The 17,733-nt window shown below is 50.3% G+C and overlaps 3 protein-coding genes across 3 annotated transcripts in view; 1 reads left to right on the top strand and 2 right to left on the bottom strand.

Annotated features, from left to right (window-relative positions):
- The window catches only part of TGME49_207865 (GCC2 and GCC3 domain-containing protein), a gene marked incomplete at both ends in the record, with an annotated part of 36,948 nt that extends 32,654 nt beyond the window's left edge, over positions 1 to 4,294 (bottom strand). The window contains 5 exons of the mRNA XM_018779398.1: positions 163 to 546; positions 1,283 to 1,737; positions 2,396 to 2,674; positions 3,779 to 3,937; positions 4,252 to 4,294. Coding sequence (XP_018638507.1) covers positions 163 to 546; positions 1,283 to 1,737; positions 2,396 to 2,674; positions 3,779 to 3,937; positions 4,252 to 4,294 — 1,320 coding nt within the window. The remainder of the gene's footprint in view (positions 1 to 162; positions 547 to 1,282; positions 1,738 to 2,395; positions 2,675 to 3,778; positions 3,938 to 4,251) is intronic.
- A 3,718-nt stretch (positions 4,295 to 8,012) lies between these two features.
- On the top strand, positions 8,013 to 10,685 carry RPS17 (ribosomal protein RPS17). The gene is made up of 4 exons (XM_002369546.2): positions 8,013 to 8,128; positions 8,691 to 8,755; positions 9,054 to 9,150; positions 9,595 to 10,685. The coding sequence occupies exons 1-4, from the start codon at positions 8,126 to 8,128 to the stop codon at positions 9,826 to 9,828; spliced, it is 399 nt and encodes a 132-aa protein (XP_002369587.1). The 5' UTR covers positions 8,013 to 8,125; the 3' UTR covers positions 9,829 to 10,685.
- On the bottom strand, positions 10,320 to 15,750 carry TGME49_207830 (MORN repeat-containing protein). Its single transcript, XM_002369545.2, has 5 exons — positions 14,271 to 15,750; positions 13,392 to 13,564; positions 12,841 to 12,943; positions 12,178 to 12,326; positions 10,320 to 11,789 (listed from the first exon to the last, which is right to left on the bottom strand). Exons 1-5 carry the CDS (start codon positions 14,828 to 14,830, stop codon positions 11,674 to 11,676), a joined length of 1,101 nt encoding a protein of 366 aa, XP_002369586.1. The 5' UTR covers positions 14,831 to 15,750; the 3' UTR covers positions 10,320 to 11,673.
- Between the last annotated feature and the right edge of the window lie 1,983 nt (positions 15,751 to 17,733).

Genomic DNA, 17,733 nt, shown 5'->3' with positions numbered 1-17,733 from the left:
ACGTCTAGCACCTGGAATCGTTGCTCTCCCTCAGACTCAGAGGGAATGTTCTTAGGATGTCACTAAAGGCAGTCTAAAATGCATGACACCTTCAAACAGTTTATCATGATGTATCAAGTGGCATAAGCACGACATCTGCGCTCTCCGGCGCCGCGCCCTCACCTCGAGAAGAACGTCCTGAGGAATATGGTAGTTCGATGGAGAGAACGTCAGCGTCCTTGGCGTAACGCGAATTCGTTCCTCCGGCAGCATTTCTCCTTGTAAACCGGGTACAGGATCTTTCAATTCAACGCCCGCAATAGTAACGGTGACGTCATGCTTTGGAGCAAGCAATTGCATTTTGTCGGCAAGCAGCGTTATTCGGTACACGCAAGTGTTAAAACTGAAACCATACGTGCCTTGGACGGAAGATGGTGATGGAACCTCTGTAGAGACTGCTGCATCTTCGTAGAGAAGTGGGCATTTTGAAATGCGTGCAATATTTGTCAAAGATATCTTGAAGATTCGTGATTGCACTGGAACGAGCTTGCATTTAACGCAGGAAGCCTGCAGGTGCAAGAAGCATCAAGAGCTGTCAGGCGTAACATTCCCGACAGCAAACCGGTGTCGGGACACAAACACATCATCGCTGGGAACTACAAAGTGGCCATCGTGTCGGGAATTCTCTGGCACATCCCAGATCCGACCTACAGCATGGGAACTGTCGGACGCAACCGTCGTGCACAGTCTACGGCATTTCTGACGCGTGCGGCCGCGACGAAACGTGAACCGAACGAAGGCCCGAAAGACGGACAGTTTATCATAGAGTATTCTGCATGACAAGCATTGTCATTGACTACAGCCTCCAAGCAAACAAGTGCTATTCCACAAGCAATGCATATCTTTGGTAGACTAGTAGCTAATGGTACTGTAATGTCTCTGCTTATTCAAGTTGAGTCATGCATATGTGAACGCAAAACACACCGAACAATTTTATTGGTCTTGAGCAGTAAAGTAAGAAGCATTCCAGCAATCAAAGTTAAATTCTCATATCCCACTTTACGCCCGCGCGCCTACGGTGCGATCGTTGATAAGGAAACCCTAATGTACATCATCGGCTGACGGCGCAGACATCCTTTTGTCTAAGTTTCGTTTATTCGCGGGAGCACTCTGACCGAATCAAACCATAACACCCGCGACACGAAAGTGTCTGTCGTGTCCTCACCCGGCAGCATGGCAGTGAATCGGCTCAACAGTTCGCTCATCGGACCAAACAGGGTGAAGCGTTCGACTGCGTACTCACCTCAAGCTGCAGATCTCCTTTTAAAATGCCAGTTACTGCGAGACTGTCGAACAGCAGAGGTCCTCCTGTTGCTTCGCGCGCGAGCACGCCACGGAGCGACGTTGAGCTGGAACTGGTCCCGGCGAGACCAAGCGTAATCTCTGCTGGGTTGCCGTCTGTGTCCTCCACGGTGCCAGACACGCTATTCCCCCACGCGTCAACAATGTCGATCGACACAGAAAATTGTTCACCTGGCAAAAATTCAGCAGGCGGCTCAATAGCAAACCGCAGGCCAGAAGCTGGTCCGTGCTCAATCGCGAACGGCCAAGTGAAGGTGGGAGGGAATGAAGAGTATGGCTCAGCTAAGGCAAACCCGAGAAAGAACCCGTCGCCAACGAGAGACACAGCCAAGTCCTCGAATACGCCAACACCATCTTCGGTCGTCTCAATGGTCTTTGTTCCTAGCAGTGCATGCGCTGAGCCCAAGCACAAGATGTGAAACGCAGGGCAAACTGCAATCCGTGCGCAGAAGCGAATCGCTCGTCTTTCTTGATGTTTATTCCCTTTGGCATTTTTACGTAACCGCTGTTCAGCTCCGGTACTCGCTACGCTGCCACTCCAGAATGAGCGTGAACGGTGTCCCGATGCCAGTCACAGGAGGGCAACGGTAAGCGGATGGCAATCAAGGGTACCTTTCATGCCTTCTGAAATTGATTACGTTCGGTGAACGATCTTCTCGACACGGGTTGACAATCGTATTGTTAGGAGATCCACACACGCGGACGCACTAGGATAGTCGTCCCCAATATGTCCCGGCTGGCTTTAGGTCTATGCTGTGTCAGGGCTAAGGAGACTCTCTAGTTCTTCGAAGATGGGCACGGTCACCGCAGCAGCAGGTTTTGTCTGCGATATGTATCAAGCGATTGTCGCAGTAGCCGTCGTTTTTCGTTCAACTTTATAATGCTCTAGCATTGCAATACCTGCCGGTACTATATAATTTCCTGGCGCACTAGTGATACCACTGCTGAACAAATTCGCTTCTCGATCTGCTTTCTTCTGGTAAGTGACCCTGAAGCTCAGTGGGAGTTTGGGGATTTTCAGATATAATATACTACCCCTCGGACGTGCCCGTACCTTTCAGTTCGGGCTGTATACCACGGACAAGAAGCGTTGCCACGAGAACAACTCGTCCACGAGCAGGCGAGCCATCCGCCTGTACTACGGTGACCACAGGCTGGACAGGCAGAGGGACGCCGGCGACACTAGGAGAGGGCTGTCGACTGACAACAAGTCTCCTAGCAGTCAACTCAGTAACAGCGAAAAAGTGGGTAATAGTCGAAACGCAGCTGCCACAGTAAATCCTGACAGCCACCTCTCCCGCAGTTTCGAGAACAAGCCGTGCAACTGCGATACCTGTTACATTACAAAAGAACCGAAAACACAGCCACAAGCGAGGAACGAGGCACCTGCTGAAAAGCATCTTAATCTCGAGCGTGCCGAGTATTTCGGGAGCCCTGAACTGGATGGCACAGGTTCAACCGTTCCACCGCGACGTGTACACCGTGGTGAACCCAGTGCTCGATCCAGTGGTAGGTATGCGCGTGAAACTTGTTTGCTTCCGGCTGCTGCCATGTCATACTCAATAGGACGAAAGCCATGTTGAGGTCAAGCCGGAGGGGGCAGGCCATGCAATTGCCTCACGACCGACAAAAATCGCCCTCTGGATGGGACTCACCATGTCAAAAGGGAACGAACTGAGGGGGTGATGATTCTATGCTTTAATGTAATGGTCGGCGTTTTTTTAAGTGCACGTGTTCATCCCGCTAAAACTACCTGCCTCCAATTTACTGGCGCATATACGATATGTTTCTCAGTAATACACCGCCTAGAGAACAAGTACATGTCAGTAGGCGTTTCAGAACATAGTGCTGTCTCACGACAACAAGAACAAGACTTCCGTATTCGATGGTCTTGACAAGAAACAACGCCTGCCTTCGTAAGGCCTCCATGATCATCAAACGGCAACCACCCCCTTTAAACCCAAGAGCCTGAGTCTGGTGCCGTCATGGTTTGAGTAAATCGTGCGCCTAACCAAACGATCGTTCCTTCATGCTTATGTGTCGCCAAACTGAGTTTTATCACTATATACACGAAGCCACCTTTCTTGAACCTGAGTTCGCACAACGGTTCTCGATACAATGAAACCGCCGCCACTCCAGTGCATGAGATGGGTTTAGGGCCTCCCCGGCTACTGCATTCAGCTACTGTTGCTACGAGAGCGTCCTCATTCCCCGTGTTGGTTGCGCATGGAAGAAAGACCGACAAGCCTCAAGCACTGTCTAACATAGCCGAGTGCAGGGCAGCATCTTACGTAGCTTCTCGCTACGCTGAGTAGAGACTGAATAGTTTGTTTTACAGGCAAGGACTACCAAATTGACAGGATGTGGTTCGTTGTGTGCGTGATGGGGGGACGTCGGTGGTGGTGGGATGGAGATGGCATAGTCTCTACCAGCGTACCTTTCTCTGCGCGAGCTCGATACGTTGGAGACTGAGGAATTGGCTGGGTCGCTGCACCGAGCGGTCCTTCTTTCTTCAAATAAAGGCTAAAGAAGACGTCGCCGTCAAACCCAAGGTCGAGTTCTCCTGCCTGAGTGACGTCTGCCGTGACATCAATAGCTGAGCCTTTGACGTACGACGGGCGTAGACTTCCCGTAAGCACGATGTGCCTAACCCTGTCGGTGGTAAACTGAAGCTGTTTCGCATTCCTGGGGAAGGCCCTATGGTGATGCAAATTTCCCTTCTGCAATTTACGCGCTGATTCCTCTCCACCGTTTACCTTGGTAGGCCTCTCAGAGGGAGACGCTGAGCGTACCTCGTACACTGGCACGCGTTCGGTATCTGGGCTTTTTGCGTCATCTATGTTCTTCGAACGTGTCTCCTCCGCAAGTGCTGAAGCAGGTAATCTCTCGGCAGGAGAATAGGCAATGTACCTGTGGCCGCTTCTGGTGTCGTTGGTAGAAGTGTCATTCCCATTCAGCACGCTAAAAGAAGCATCGTCCCCAAGCCAATCGGGACTGTCCTGTTTCAGCGAGGGATGACGAGGTGGCAATCCTTGCGTGGTGTTTGCCTCGCTCGGAATCGTTGTGCCAGTCAACGTTGCTACATTCTCAGCTGTGGCGAGCAAAGCAAACGGTACGAAAGCCGTGAAATTCCCAGTATGATATCTCTTGATGCTGTAGACAGCTGAAGAAGTCACTGTTTTTGCGTAAAACAAGCGAATACAGTCCAGGCCTCTGGGCACAATTTGATACAAGTTCTGAAAAGTGAAGAACCGCAGCAGTCCAGCTAGTAAAGAAGTGTCTCCTGGACCTGCTGTAGAACATGTTCTCGGGCACTTCGCGCTGCTAAAATCGAACGGACAACCTCCTAAACGTTCAGATTCCCTCGCTTTGAACAGCAACGCAACAGCCTCCTTATCCACAGTACAAGAATGATTCTGGATACTGTGGCTGGGCTGACTGTTGTTCAGACGACTTCCAGGACTGCCTGTTCTGCTATATTCTTGGAAGACGCCATTACATCCGAACCAAAGGAAAAAGCAAGTGAGAAGGATGAGCCTGCGGCCGGCTATATTGCCAGTCTTCAATTGCTGCCGCAGGACCCCGGCGAAGAATGCTGCTGAGTCGACGCCTGGAATCCTGCTCTGAGGTTCCAGGAATTGGCAAGCACGATTGGTCACGGTGACCGTAACCGAGAGGTGGCCAAATGTCGAAACTGAGGTCCTTCGAGAAATACGGCTTCTGGGTACATGTTCTGAAGATGAAAGTGGCACGGTCTTCCACCTGGCCTGCCGTGGCGACAGAGCAATATGAGAGGGCCCCAGCACGTTGGGCGTTTTGGCCTCAGTGTTCCCCTCCATAAGAAAGACACTCTAAGACAAGACCAGAAAGGGGGAGTCATCGGCAAACAGATGCCGGTTAGTTTACAAAAACTTTCGGATCAGTCAAAGATGGCCAACAACTAGTGTTCGGTGCCACTGGCAACCGTAAATCACGATTATGAGGGACAGGGATCGAAAATGTTGATTCAGAAACAAACATCGAATTCTCGTAGGTCACCGCTAGAGTCAGCTCCTGGACGTCTTTAGTGCAGCATAGGGGGGAAAATGAATCAAACGCTGCGAACAAGGATGCAACAGTGTCTGTGGCCTGTGACCCGGAAACCTAATGAGAACGATACTCAGGAAGCCCCATGGTATCACCAAGGATCGGGGCATTCTTTGGTATCCTTTCACGTGTTTCACTGCAGCACGTGACAAAGATACTGTCAGAATTTGAACAAAGACGATATTCCAGACCCCACATGGGGACGGTTTGAAGTGGACTCGGAACTCATCTATAATCGAGGCTGTCTTGAGGACACGAGCACCTTTTCAAGTGAATAGGTAGACGTTGTATTCAGAGCCTTCAGAAGACTACTCCACAGGGAATCTCTAAAAAGGCGCAGGCTGCGCAGTGTCCAGCATTTCGATTTCTCACTGTTGTCCCTCGCACCTCCGGATTTTTCAAGGAATCCCAGTAAAATATTCCACCACTGCACTGGTGCTGCTGCATTCGGTGAGAGTTGCACGTTTGGTCTGCAAATAATGTAGTCAAGGGCGCGTCACCAGAAAGGTACGACTTTATCTATGTTATGTTGGAGACACCGGTTGACGAACTCGGCATGGGCTTTCTGCACTTTCAAGCATGCTCCGGTGGTGCATGCAGCTGCGTGTACCGCTAGAGCGGGCCGTCCCCAAATCTGTCCAACGTGCCGTTACATTGTTTTACGAATTTCTCGGACTGGTACATCAAACGACGCTGAGTATCCTCACGTTCGCCAAAGGCAATGACGGAATCTCGCAAATGGACAAACACCTATTAGTTGACTACTTGACGGTTCCAAATCCTGTTGTTCTAAGTGCGTCTCATCCACTCAACAAACAAACCTACAGCTGGAGCCGGTCTTAAGCAATAACAGTGCGCACCACTTTGGGAATTGCCATTCCATTCAAATGTTTCTCTCTGAGGGCGAACCGTGTTGTTCGCAGTTTGACCGGTCGTGCATAAGTGCACCATAAGCGCAAAAATATTCTCCCTGGTCCCAGCTGATTCGTTACGCGTGAGCCCAGGAGGTGGCCCCATAAATCCAAGAATTCTAGCAAGGATACATCTGCAACAAAATCCTGTATAGATTACGACAATCTGGCAAAGATATCCCGAGTCCACACTTCACAGCCAGATTCGGCGACGTTGTAATACGTGCGTTCTTTAAGAGTAATCCTGTCGCTGTGGTTTTGTGTCATCTTGCATCGGCTCAAATCCCCGACGATTCGAGATCACTATTCATCAGCTTTTGTGTTCAAACGGACTTTCACGCATAAGCTTGAAGTATTACAAAGAGGTGCGGAACGAACATGCTCAGCAGAGAAGAGTACCTGCCACGCAGGCAAACGATAATTTTTTGACAACAGCCAGATGCTCGGCACTAGCTACGGGTCCAATCCTCAAGAAGTTCACACTCACGTGTGCAGGACACTTATTAGCGCTGGTGCGACTGAGGGATTTCGGCCCAAGCCTAGACCTTGTAACAAATATGTCTTGCAGTACTTGTCGCTTGTCTCTTCACGTGGGAGACAACGATTGGTGAACGCCCTACTTTCCCATCGACGGGTCGGTCTTTACTGTGCGTCAAAGCACGCTTCGCGACTCAACCTTTGAAGAGAGCCCCGCAAAGATGATTACAGGAAACGTGAAATCTTCGTGCTTCGCTGCCAACTTGAGATCCACGTTACCGGCGCTGCCGCGGCAGCGTGCTAGTCGTGGTCACGTGCGAGTATCGACGCCCGCTTTTTAGTATTTTGTGGAGAAAGAACGGATCAGAGTGACCTATATTATTGTAGATGATGGCACCATGGATCATAATTACTAAATGTGATTTCCTTATGGGTCCTCTCACGTGCTGTTACGTCCAGGGCTTGAGCTCGGCGGTCATCTGTGCGCACTCCGAGCTTTTGTCTTGCTACTTGGGTTCGTACGTTGCTGTTGCAGGAAGGAGATTCTACCGGTTCAATACGATAGCCAAAATCCAGTTTCGCCTTTTCTCCTCTGCTGGGGTCAACCATTGGCTTGAGTCTCTCTGTGTCCAGATCGACCAGCCCAGTTCAACTTCAAACCGCGCACCGCCGGAGCGTTAATCGTGTCGTTTTATCCCATGATAAAAAATCGCCATTGCTGCCGCCTCATTAAGCGGGAACAACTACGGGAGCACGGTCATGCGTGCATACATAACTGGGATGAACTGGTAGACTAAACCCCCCTGTCGGAAAAAATGTCCCCCCGGGGATCTCAATGTGTAGCGCATCAGCCTAGTCTCCCGGTTAGCCCGAAGTACATTTTCATATTCCTACCTGGCGCTAGTCATGGATCACCAATGCACTCTACACGGTATTGGTCCTCAGTTTATTCACCGTCAAGAAAGACACGCCAAACCACCGTAAACACACTTACAGGGAACATTCTTCGCGTGACATGGGTCTACCTCACTACGAATGCGCCACTCCGGCGGGGCGTGCAGTTTTCTCCCCCAACAGCTGCCAAACGTTACCGTTCGCGCGGAAATGGGGAGGCGTTCTCAGCTGAGCGACTCGCGGGGATTTTCTCCGTTGCATGCGCATGTGGAAACTCTCTGGGATGATCGGATGCATACCGTCCACAGTGTTCCATTTCCGAGAAAACGGGAACAGCACTGAACACAGTTTCAGCAAACCGGCGGTCACGAGAACCAATTGTCTTTTTGTCGGTTCCAGCTTGTTTTTCCTGCACCATGGTGAGTGCTTTGGGCTGCCGGCATACCATGGCCAAAGGAGATGGGAGTGGTTCGCTCTTGAAACTGTGGGGAGGCAGCCTGAAGCCGTTTGATACACAGGACGGGAAAAAGTCCACGACATTTCTTCTAATGTGTTATTTTCTCCGTAGTGTTTGCACTTCTATCTGTGGAAGGGAAAGCGTGCTGTCACAAGTCAGGTCTTAATTTACTTTTCTACCCCTGTGCGTATACACGCCAGAATCGCACGGGTGGTGTTTTTTATACCAACCGCATTGATGAATGGCATGATGTTCCCCATTTTCTTCGACGTTTTGTCATTTCATTCTGTTTTTCTGCAAATTTTGTGGCCCTGTGTGGGCTCATTACCTAACCAGGTTGTCCGCCCTCTCGGACTGTGCTGGAGCGCAGGCGGGTGGTCTCGCCAGTTGCGATGTGGGCGACTGTTTGCATTGCTCCCATCTAGCTTGTACTTCATGACACCGTATGTGTTTTGTTCGCAAAATTATGGATGAACTGCGGTGAATCGTGGTCCGGAACTTTTTCTCTGCGGCTTGTTTTGTAGGGGCGCGTGCGTACCAGGACCGTCAAGCGTGCTGCTCGACAGATTGTCGAGAAGTACTACGCTAAGTAAGGCCTCCGTGTTTGACAGCTTCTGGTCTGCATAGGAGCATTCATGTTGACATTTTCAACCGCATTCGATGTAACTGTGACTACGTAAAGTGCAAATCGGGATCAAATGCTCTTCTGGGAATATCCTCTTGTAGAGTCGGTTCCAAGAGCGTCTACTTTATATTATCCAGCACTGGGAGCACGTCCCGTCAGTAGTCTATACAGTCGCGGAATGGTGGTAGGTCGTAGGTTGACGGTTACAGTGTGGGAACTAGTAGCCACGGTGCATATGTGTGGCTCTTATGGTATCCTACAGGCTTACTCTGGACTTCCAGATTAACAAGAAGATTTCGGAAGAGGTCGCCGTAATTCCGTCGAAGCGCATGCGCAACCGGGTTGCGGGATTCGTAACCGTAAGTATGGTTTTCTATCCGGGACTAAGCACTGCATTTGGTTTGTCGAGTGCAGGATGCGGGTTCAGTGGAGGTTAGCGCCAAACTCTGCGCCATTTTCTTCCTTGTGTCTGCGCGTGCCGGAGGCTGGGTTTTAGTGTAAGCGAGTTAAAATCACCATAGTCTACTACATCAGCACATGGTGATCCATCGCTATTGCTCTGCATTGGTGATCGTTACTGCCGTACTTCCAAAGCTTCGACCTCGTTTGTGGTGATTTCTTGTTATTCGTCTCCTCTGTATGTATGGTGACACGCGCACTTGTCACCGGCACGTCCGATCTCTGCAGTTCTTGTAAAAGTCACCGAGTGTAGGCCTACGTCGATTACTACGAAACCAAATTTCAGTGCCGTGATGGCATCATGTCATTAAGTGTGGTGGTGTTCCCTTTTGTTATGTGTTCAGCATCTGATGAAGAGAATCCAAAAGGGACCGGTCCGAGGCATTTCTCTCAAATTGCAGGAAGAAGAGCGTGAGCGCCGCATGGATTTCGTCCCCGAGCGATCGGAGGTCGATGTGGCGACCATCACCGTTGACCAGGACACGGCCGACATGCTGCGTGCACTTGACATCAACCTGCCCAATGTTGTTGTTCCCAGTGCGGGACGCCCGTCGAACAACCAGAACCGAAGAAACTGAATAGTGTCCGGTCGAACAGAGACGTAACAAGCTCGGTTTGATTGAGTTCTCTATCTCATACCCTGTCGCTAGTCTGTCTGCTGTGAAAGCCCGGGTTACCCGTTAATCCTCTTTTTGGTCCAATTCAAAGATGTACTCGTAGCCCGTAAACAGCCAGAACCAGGTGGTGTTTGTGTTCTTGCAAGCTGCTGTGAGATGCGAACTCGCCTGTACTAAAGGAGTGTCGTGCTCCCTTCTTCCCGTCCCCTACCGGAAAGCGGAAGGGTGGCCGAGGCAGTCTTGCTGGAAGCACCGGACAGTCCGTACTACCCAGAGATGACCCAAGACTTTCAACTATGCTTCTCCGCTGTTTCCACATGCTGTATACGAAATCCATATTTGGTTGGCAAGCAGAGGTAGTCGACCTTACAGACAACCACGACGGAAAATAGCGTAGGGCATTCATCGTGTACGATGTGGTGTGTGTTAGACTTGAGCGCCAAGCGGAAAAACAGGTTGCATTAGTAGAGTTTGACGGTGTCTGTAGCTCATGGTAGTCCGTGAGTGACAGGTCACAAACAGCGCTAGATGTAGAGCGGAAAAATTCCTATACACCATTTGGCGGACGACAGTGTAGGCTGGAATTGGCACGAAACGCTGATCGCTTAGGGGAGGTATTGCATCACGTTACCGCAGCGAAACCGAAACCAACAATGCACGAATGTATGTTCAGAAACCTTCCAGCTCCACTCAGTACCAGAGGTGCAGTAGTTTCGGAAAGAGATCTCATCCCTTCACCTTAGGAATCTGGCGGCACCTCGAAAAACTGCGACACACGTTTGGGACCACTCTTCATCATGAAACGGTTTTGAGCGGATGGAACGCAGAGAACAGCTCAGTCTCGGATTTGTCCCGTTCTCGGCTGTGGTTGTTCTACCAAATAAAAATTCAAGTGTGCGGGGGCTGCACATGGATATATGTTTACATGTCAATTACAGTTCGGAGTCAACACCGTAGTGGCTGGTGAGGGTAAAGATATCCCAGCGAAAGCCTCTAGGAATCTACAGCTCTTTGTGCATGTCACGTCGCTACCTAACGGAACAAACGACGCTGAAACGTTCTACTTGTGAGTCTTCCGAATAGGGTCCGGAAACGCGGGCCACGATGAAGTCGCTCGAACATCGGTGGTACCAATAAAAACTAGCATCCAATAAAAGCGCTTTACCATGTTGTCTCTGGCGTTTCCAAGCGCACATCCAGACGAAACCAGGCACATCGCTGTAAGCGAAGTGTGGAAAGTTGTTCATGTGAAGACGTCCTCCCCCGGTCGCAAACAAACAAAAATGGATGTACTGGCAACTTTGCCAAGCATTAGCAGATTAACTTCTTAAGCACACAACCACGCTGCCCCGAGTACCCAAGTACACCCCTCAGCTGCTGGGTGCAGTTCGACATCATAATGCCTTCCAGTACTGATGTCAGGCAGAGACTGTACAGACCATTCAAGTATTGAACACGGCAGTCCACTGTTTACACGTCAACATCTGTGGCATTTGTCTACTTGTCTGCTCCTCTCCCCCCCTCAGCTCCAGATTGAAGGGCTCCACACAAACTACAGTTCCACTCCGTTTAACATATCAGTTAACCAGGTGCGTCCACCCCCTGACCAGAAGTAACACGGTAATCCGCACAGGAAAAAACCTCAAATATTATCCATGACGTGGCAACTTCGGCAGGCGCACGTCCCGGTTTGACATCCAGTTCTGCCTGTTTGTCAGACATCATCCATGCTTGCTCGTTTCTCCCCACTGAACTTTTATTATTCGCTTTATTTGGTTACTCCTCATGTTGTTTTGTGATTCTAGCCTACTGTGTGGAAGGCACTTTAGACTGTCCCTCAGTCTCTTTCGTTTCTAGCACTCCATCTTCTTGCGACTCTTCCTCATCTAGCCACTTTACTCGCACACCTTGGGTCCATAAAGCTGGGAAAACGTCGGCACAACAGCAACAACACCAGCCTCAGAACCAGTACATCTAGTGCACCCCGATCCACCGCACCACACTCTTGCCATCACGTGCTTCCCACATAGTCCTCTGGCTCCCACAGCATAACGGCGGCCCCCCACGGACACAGCAAACCATCAATGTACTGAACAAGAGAAAACTGCCCGTTGTCCACAAGGTATTGATACACATCGCATAGCGCACGCCGTTTCTACCTCCTTCTAGCTGACCCTGCAGGCATTACTTGCATAATCTAAAAGTGTAATCCCCCGTGTGCAAGACCATTAGTCATTAGACCAAGTTGTGCAGTCTTCACTGCCTCAGCTTAAGTGTGGCTTTCACAGTTCACAACTTTTTTTAACGTACCTAGTCGTGGCTTCGTTTCTGCCGTCGCCTGATGAGTACCTCGTCCATGCGGAAGACCTGCTTTGAACCCACCCTCGTAAGCGCTTCCATCTGGCCAAGTCAGCTTTCCTTCTCCCTCCATCTTGCTGTCCTTGAATTCTCCCTCGTACCTGAAAAGCATAGCCGAGAGCAACTCATTTGGTGAGTGATGCATCGGGCGTTAAAAATATGATATTTCAGGCTGAGTATATATGGTGTTAGTCTTGATATCAGTTGCGACATCGTCAGCACAGTCAAATGCATGTCGGCGACATTCGTGCATCGGCTGTCTCACCGCGTAGCACAAAGATTCAAAGTAGGCATCAGTGCCCAGTGAGCCCATCACACCCAACAAGGTCCCGTAAACGCAACGCCTGGGAACCCAGCACAGCGCTATAATGTCAGGATGACCATACCAATTTCCCTCGCGGACGTGAGATTTCCAGATGTGGTTCCGGTCCTGCCAATTCGTTCGGTTCCATAACGTTGCACACATACATTGGTGTTGGCCCTCCTTTCTGCGACGCCGTTTACCCAAATTACACGATACTAAAACAAAACCAAGGTCGTCACCCATTGTTTCCCATTAACACCTATCACAACCGTTGACAGACATTATGTCAGTTCCTGGTCGGAAAACCTTACTTGCGACCATCAACGAAGAAGAATACTCCCTTTCCGTGCATGCGGCTCATCGACCAATCTCCTTCGTAAATCCGCCCATCTGGCCAGCAATATCGTCCTTTCCCTGATAGTTTAGAAAGAAAAAAGATCAAGACGCGATATTTTGTCCACAGGAATAAGTGAGACTCATACTGACTGCCACACTACACATGAAATGTCGTACGCAGCTGCTCGCTGCCTTGGCAACCTGCATGAAGTCCGCACACACCCCGGAAATGCGGAGCTACCTTGGCAACAAAGACAATGAAATCGCCCCTCATAACACGGCCACTGCCATCGCAAGCACTGGCGCTGACAAACGCAGGTACACAGTCGAAATCTACCAGCAGATGGACGCAGAGCGCCAACCACCGTGCTCACTGCTTCTCTCATGCAGTGGCAAAACGCAGCTGTACACCGCATGAGATGTGTTCGTATTGATGCACTAATATCTGGTTGGGAAAGAAAATATTTAGTCCGTCGTTACGTATACATCAACGAAGATCGTTGAGCATGTCGTCAACATGTCTCACCGTTCATGTCACCCTTGCTGAACTCGCCCTCATAGACGTCGCCGGAAGGAGACTGCATGCGGCCATGACCATGCTTGCAGCCGTTTCGGTACTCGCCCTGATACGTGCTACCGTCTTGAGTAACTTCCCGGCCGATGCCGTGTCGCTTATCAGCAACCCACTGGCCCACGTAACTGAACAGCAGATACATGCAAACCGCACACCACCAGATTCGAAGCATCCTGAGTCTTACGAAGAGTCCCCGTCAGCGACCTAATACGGTGACAAGTGTGTGTGATGACTAACGGCATCCTTCGGCAACAAATACGCGACGCTCATGCAGCCTCTCTCTCTCTCACTGTGCCTCAACTGGTTGTCCGTATTTCACTGCAGCACCGAAGTAAGCGTAAAACCCATCCGTCAGGACACCAACAAAAAGGGGGAATCAGTGTATTCATTTTCCGCACAGAAGACCACATACACGCATGTGGATTTGAGGTCTACATGCTCCCAGCAAACGTCGATGTAACATCTCCAGGCTATGTGGCCCTACTATACGGTATCGGAACCGCAGTCACTAATGTTGAGCTCGCACACACGATATCGCCTCTTCAATCGAATGGAAAACGTTCTGGAAACCGTATTTTTGCATTAACTCCAATATCAGTCGTGCGAAACGCAGTCACTCCGTCTGTGAACCGGTCGACCACGATCCACATGTATTTTCCCTTATCTACCCCGGCAAGGTCCCCGCCTGAAACGAGGAAAGACTCCAGAATTGCAGGACATTTGCATCTCCGCCATCCTTCCCCAAAAGCATAGTGACTGACGTGTAGCTTGACTGCTACACGGGCACTTTTTAGTTCATGTGGGATCCTCTCTATATCGAAAGGCGCTTACACGCTGCCGTCTGCAAATGTGTACTTGCCGTTCCTGGTCCTTGTGTGTGCCTTGCCCTGTACGAACTCGCCTTCATACTTGCTGCCGTCGGGTCGCACAAGACGGCCAAAACCTTCGATATGGCCGTCGTAGAACTGCCCGATATAAGCGACACCATCTGCCTGCTTCTGCTGGCCTCTTCCGTGTTGCCTGCCGTTCCTCCACTCTCCCCTGTAAACTACGTCATTCTTCATAATGACGGGTTCACAGTCCTCAGGCGGGTCCAGTTCAATCCCCTCCAAAGGATCCTCGTGAATATCGATCTCCTTATCTTTTGACGCAGCGTTTTTAGGTTCCGTGGAAGTTGCTGCTCCCGTTTCTCCCGCCCCTCCTACTCGAGAAGTTGTCAGCGATGCTGCGCTCTTCGCATCGCTGCTGTCCTGTGCCCCTCCAGCGGCAACGACACCAGGGAGTGCTTCCGCGTGGCCTGTGGACAGCTGTGGCTTGTCATTTGCTTCCCGCTTGTCCTCAGGAGAGTCTGGTTTCTTCACAGCCGCCGCCTTGCTACCTGTGCAACCCATTGTGGAAAATGTGACAGTAACCGGAAGTCTTCTTGAAGTGACTCGATCAGTGGCCTCTCGGGAAGATGATCAGCTGCACCGGATCGCAGCCGCAGTTGGCATACGACGACGTCCTACAGAAAACGGTGATAATATTCCAAAAGCGATCCCCCTGCGTGCAGGTCGGTGTGTTGCTCCTGTGTCGAATTCACACGAAACGCAGTCGTTTCTGGCTCCTGCAATCCTCAGTCACCTTAAACAGCTTTTGGGGGGGAAAGGTCTAAACACACGGGGCATATCTCTCTTCTGAGTTCACATGACATGTCGCAATTGGTCCCAGGCGATCCACCGACTAAAAAATAGCGTAGTTGCCTCAATGTCGAGCGGACTACACCCAATGCAAACAGTTCAAGAGGGCTCAAAAGCTCCACAGTAACACGTCGTCCACGACGCAGAATCACAGACAACAAAGAAACCCGCGCTGGAGTTCAGACAGATCTGAAAGGTAAATGAGCTATGGGAACCAGGGTACAACGGCGAAAAAAAAGACTATTTTCCGGTCAGCGCTTTACGAGCGGCATCCGCAACAACGCGGGCGGAAATGCTCATTTGAGTCGTTGCACAAAAGGATAGAAGAAGTGCTTTCTTTATGTTTGAAAATCGCATTATTCCGTCTTAGGAGCGGAAAGAATCACGAAGAAAAGCCATCGAGTTCTGAATTCGGTGGCAAAACCGTGTGGAAGTAGTGAATCCCCTGCAACCAACTATCCGATGTTCTACGCCGTCAACAGACCGGGAAGACACCGCCACGAAACGGCTTCTGAGTGGAAATCGTGGAAAAAAATCCTGCCTGAGTGGTGCCTTCTTTCCACAGTCAAGGTTGGGAATGCTTTTTGCCGACTGGTGTTGGCAGTAGGGTTTTAAGAAAACGCAGGTGGGGGTTTCCTAACATTTAACGGGTGGCGACCACAGTCGCTTTCAGCTGCTGTAAAAAAACGCCTGGTAGCGAACGCTTGTTGCATGCGTTGACGGAAAAATCCGCTAAAGTTGTTCCTGGTCTCCCCCAACTCACGTCAGTTGGCTGAAAAACTATAGTTCACACTTAATTTTTCGTCCTTTTTGCTGGTGCGTGTGCAGCGACTTGAGTGCATGTGACGCCTTTAACGGTGCTTGAGTCCACTTTCCGTATTTCTCATCCTAGTTCCAAACACCCCGCTCACACCCCAGTTGCTCTTCGTTGGCATGCTCGCAATTGAGTCCTCGCAGTTTCTCCAGTTACACGACTTCGTCTAGGCACTCACTAGAAGTCTGTGTTTGCAGCATTTACCCCATCACTGCTGCAGCACGGGTCGACTCACCGGCTCGAGCTTTACGGCAGTCACGTTAGTCGCAAAACGAACCACGACAATAATGCCTCGCAAACTTCTGAAGAAGGAAGAGCAGGGGTTCGTCAAGACTCCCTCGTAATGAAACAACGCGTCTGGACATCACATCAGAACGAAAAATGCGGAGCTGTTGGTTGATCCTGGCAGCTACAAGCCGCTAACCAGGCCTGGAGCCAAATATTGTGCCCGCTAGTCCACGTGCAATATCTTTCTGTTCAGTTCCCTTCTGGTAATGTTGTACTACAAGATGTTAACAGACTCAGGTGCCCTTTCTCCCGTTCAAAGTGTCTCCCATTGTTTGTCGGATTCATTCGACTGGCCGGAGTAACATGCCACGGTGTACCAATGGAACCGGCCACCTGTAGTAGTACAAGTGTACATTTTTCATGGATATGCAATTGCACGTGAACAAATTCGACTACCACCTCCTACAGTACAATCGCCGTTTCAAAGTCTTGGTGCGCCGCTGGGACTAGAGGCGTTTGTCGGGTGGTCGAAAATCCGAGTCTTCAGCCGAACTACAGAAGTTCCGTTCTCGGAACGTACGATCAGTGGAACATATGAAGTGACTCAAGGCGGAAGGAAGCATCAACAGGAAACGGGGAGCAATAACGAACGGTCCACCGAGGTTCTTGCCCTGCTGTAAGTTCCGCTGTGGTCGAGTGTCTGGGAGAATATGTGTGCAGCAATTCTCGCTAGCGCACCCACGACACCACTCGCGTTTCTCCTTACTGTTTTATCGTGGAGAGGTGGTAGTATATGAATCTCTCAATCAACTACCATAAATTTAATTACGCGGGAAAAAGCGTGCGCTTGCGAATCCCTGACCGAAGGCTCACAGTGTCATTTTCTCTGCAGAGGCATCGTCCAGTACACTGTGCGAGCTCTGCAGGTTGGGAACCGGTTTGCTGAGAGTGGTTCAACCGAAATTATGTGCATGCACACTCTTCCTTCCACTATCAGGAAATCAAAACACCCGCACCCTATATCCAACGTCGTGATGGTAGACTAGTGCTCCCTAATTCAAAGCAGCCCCTCCAGACAGAAAGGTACCACCTCCCTCTATATCACTGTCTTACTAAACCTCCTTGGTTGAGGGCACCGTTGTTGCATGAGCAATTTTCACCCTTGATGCCATTGTGACTGGATATTGACAGCAATTATCCCCTAGGCCAAAATGCTGGGTAATGATAATAGCAATCAATGCTCAGTCATCAAGGAGTGAAAGAGATCGTCTTCGAGTGGTAGCATCGTTCCGCATGCTCACTACGATTGGATAGGTTACTCTACTCCGTGTGTCCCTTAATATAAGCTAGTGGAAGGCGTTGAGCTGAGCCTTTCGAAACAGTGTGCACATAGATGCTTCTACCAAACAATCTGGTAATGTACTGAACCACGTTTCGACGAAATTTCGGTACACCTCCGGGGGAAAAGCGGGGTGCTGCAAATGTACTGATAGGCCACCATACTTCCTTTTTGTGTCGCTATGGTGACAGCACTCACACCATCTCTAAAGGCAGACTATGAATGCCGTGCGCC

Source organism: Toxoplasma gondii, chromosome Ib (assembly GCF_000006565.2).
Source record: "Toxoplasma gondii ME49 chromosome Ib, whole genome shotgun sequence".
Classification (NCBI taxonomy): Eukaryota; Apicomplexa; class Conoidasida; order Eucoccidiorida; family Sarcocystidae; genus Toxoplasma; species Toxoplasma gondii.
The sequence above is the reverse complement of the archived record's forward strand: the minus strand, read 5'-3'. Positions and strand labels throughout refer to the sequence as shown.

Bases quoted from the DNA above. Each gene is read 5' to 3' on its own strand.
- RPS17 (XM_002369546.2), top strand. The intron at 8,756-9,053 runs GTAAGGCCTCCG...GGTATCCTACAG, and splicing joins GTCGAGAAGTACTACGCTAA to GCTTACTCTGGACTTCCAGA. The intron at 9,151-9,594 runs GTAAGTATGGTT...TTATGTGTTCAG, and splicing joins GGGTTGCGGGATTCGTAACC to CATCTGATGAAGAGAATCCA.
- TGME49_207830 (XM_002369545.2), bottom strand. From the start codon at position 14,830: ATGGGTTGCACAGGTAGCAAGGCGGCGGCTGTGAAGAAACCAGACTCT. The intron at 12,944-13,391 runs GTGAGACATGTT...CTAAACTATCAG, and splicing joins CAGCAAGGGTGACATGAACG to GGAAAGGACGATATTGCTGG. The intron at 12,327-12,840 runs GTAAGGTTTTCC...TATGCTTTTCAG, and splicing joins TTCTTCGTTGATGGTCGCAA to GTACGAGGGAGAATTCAAGG.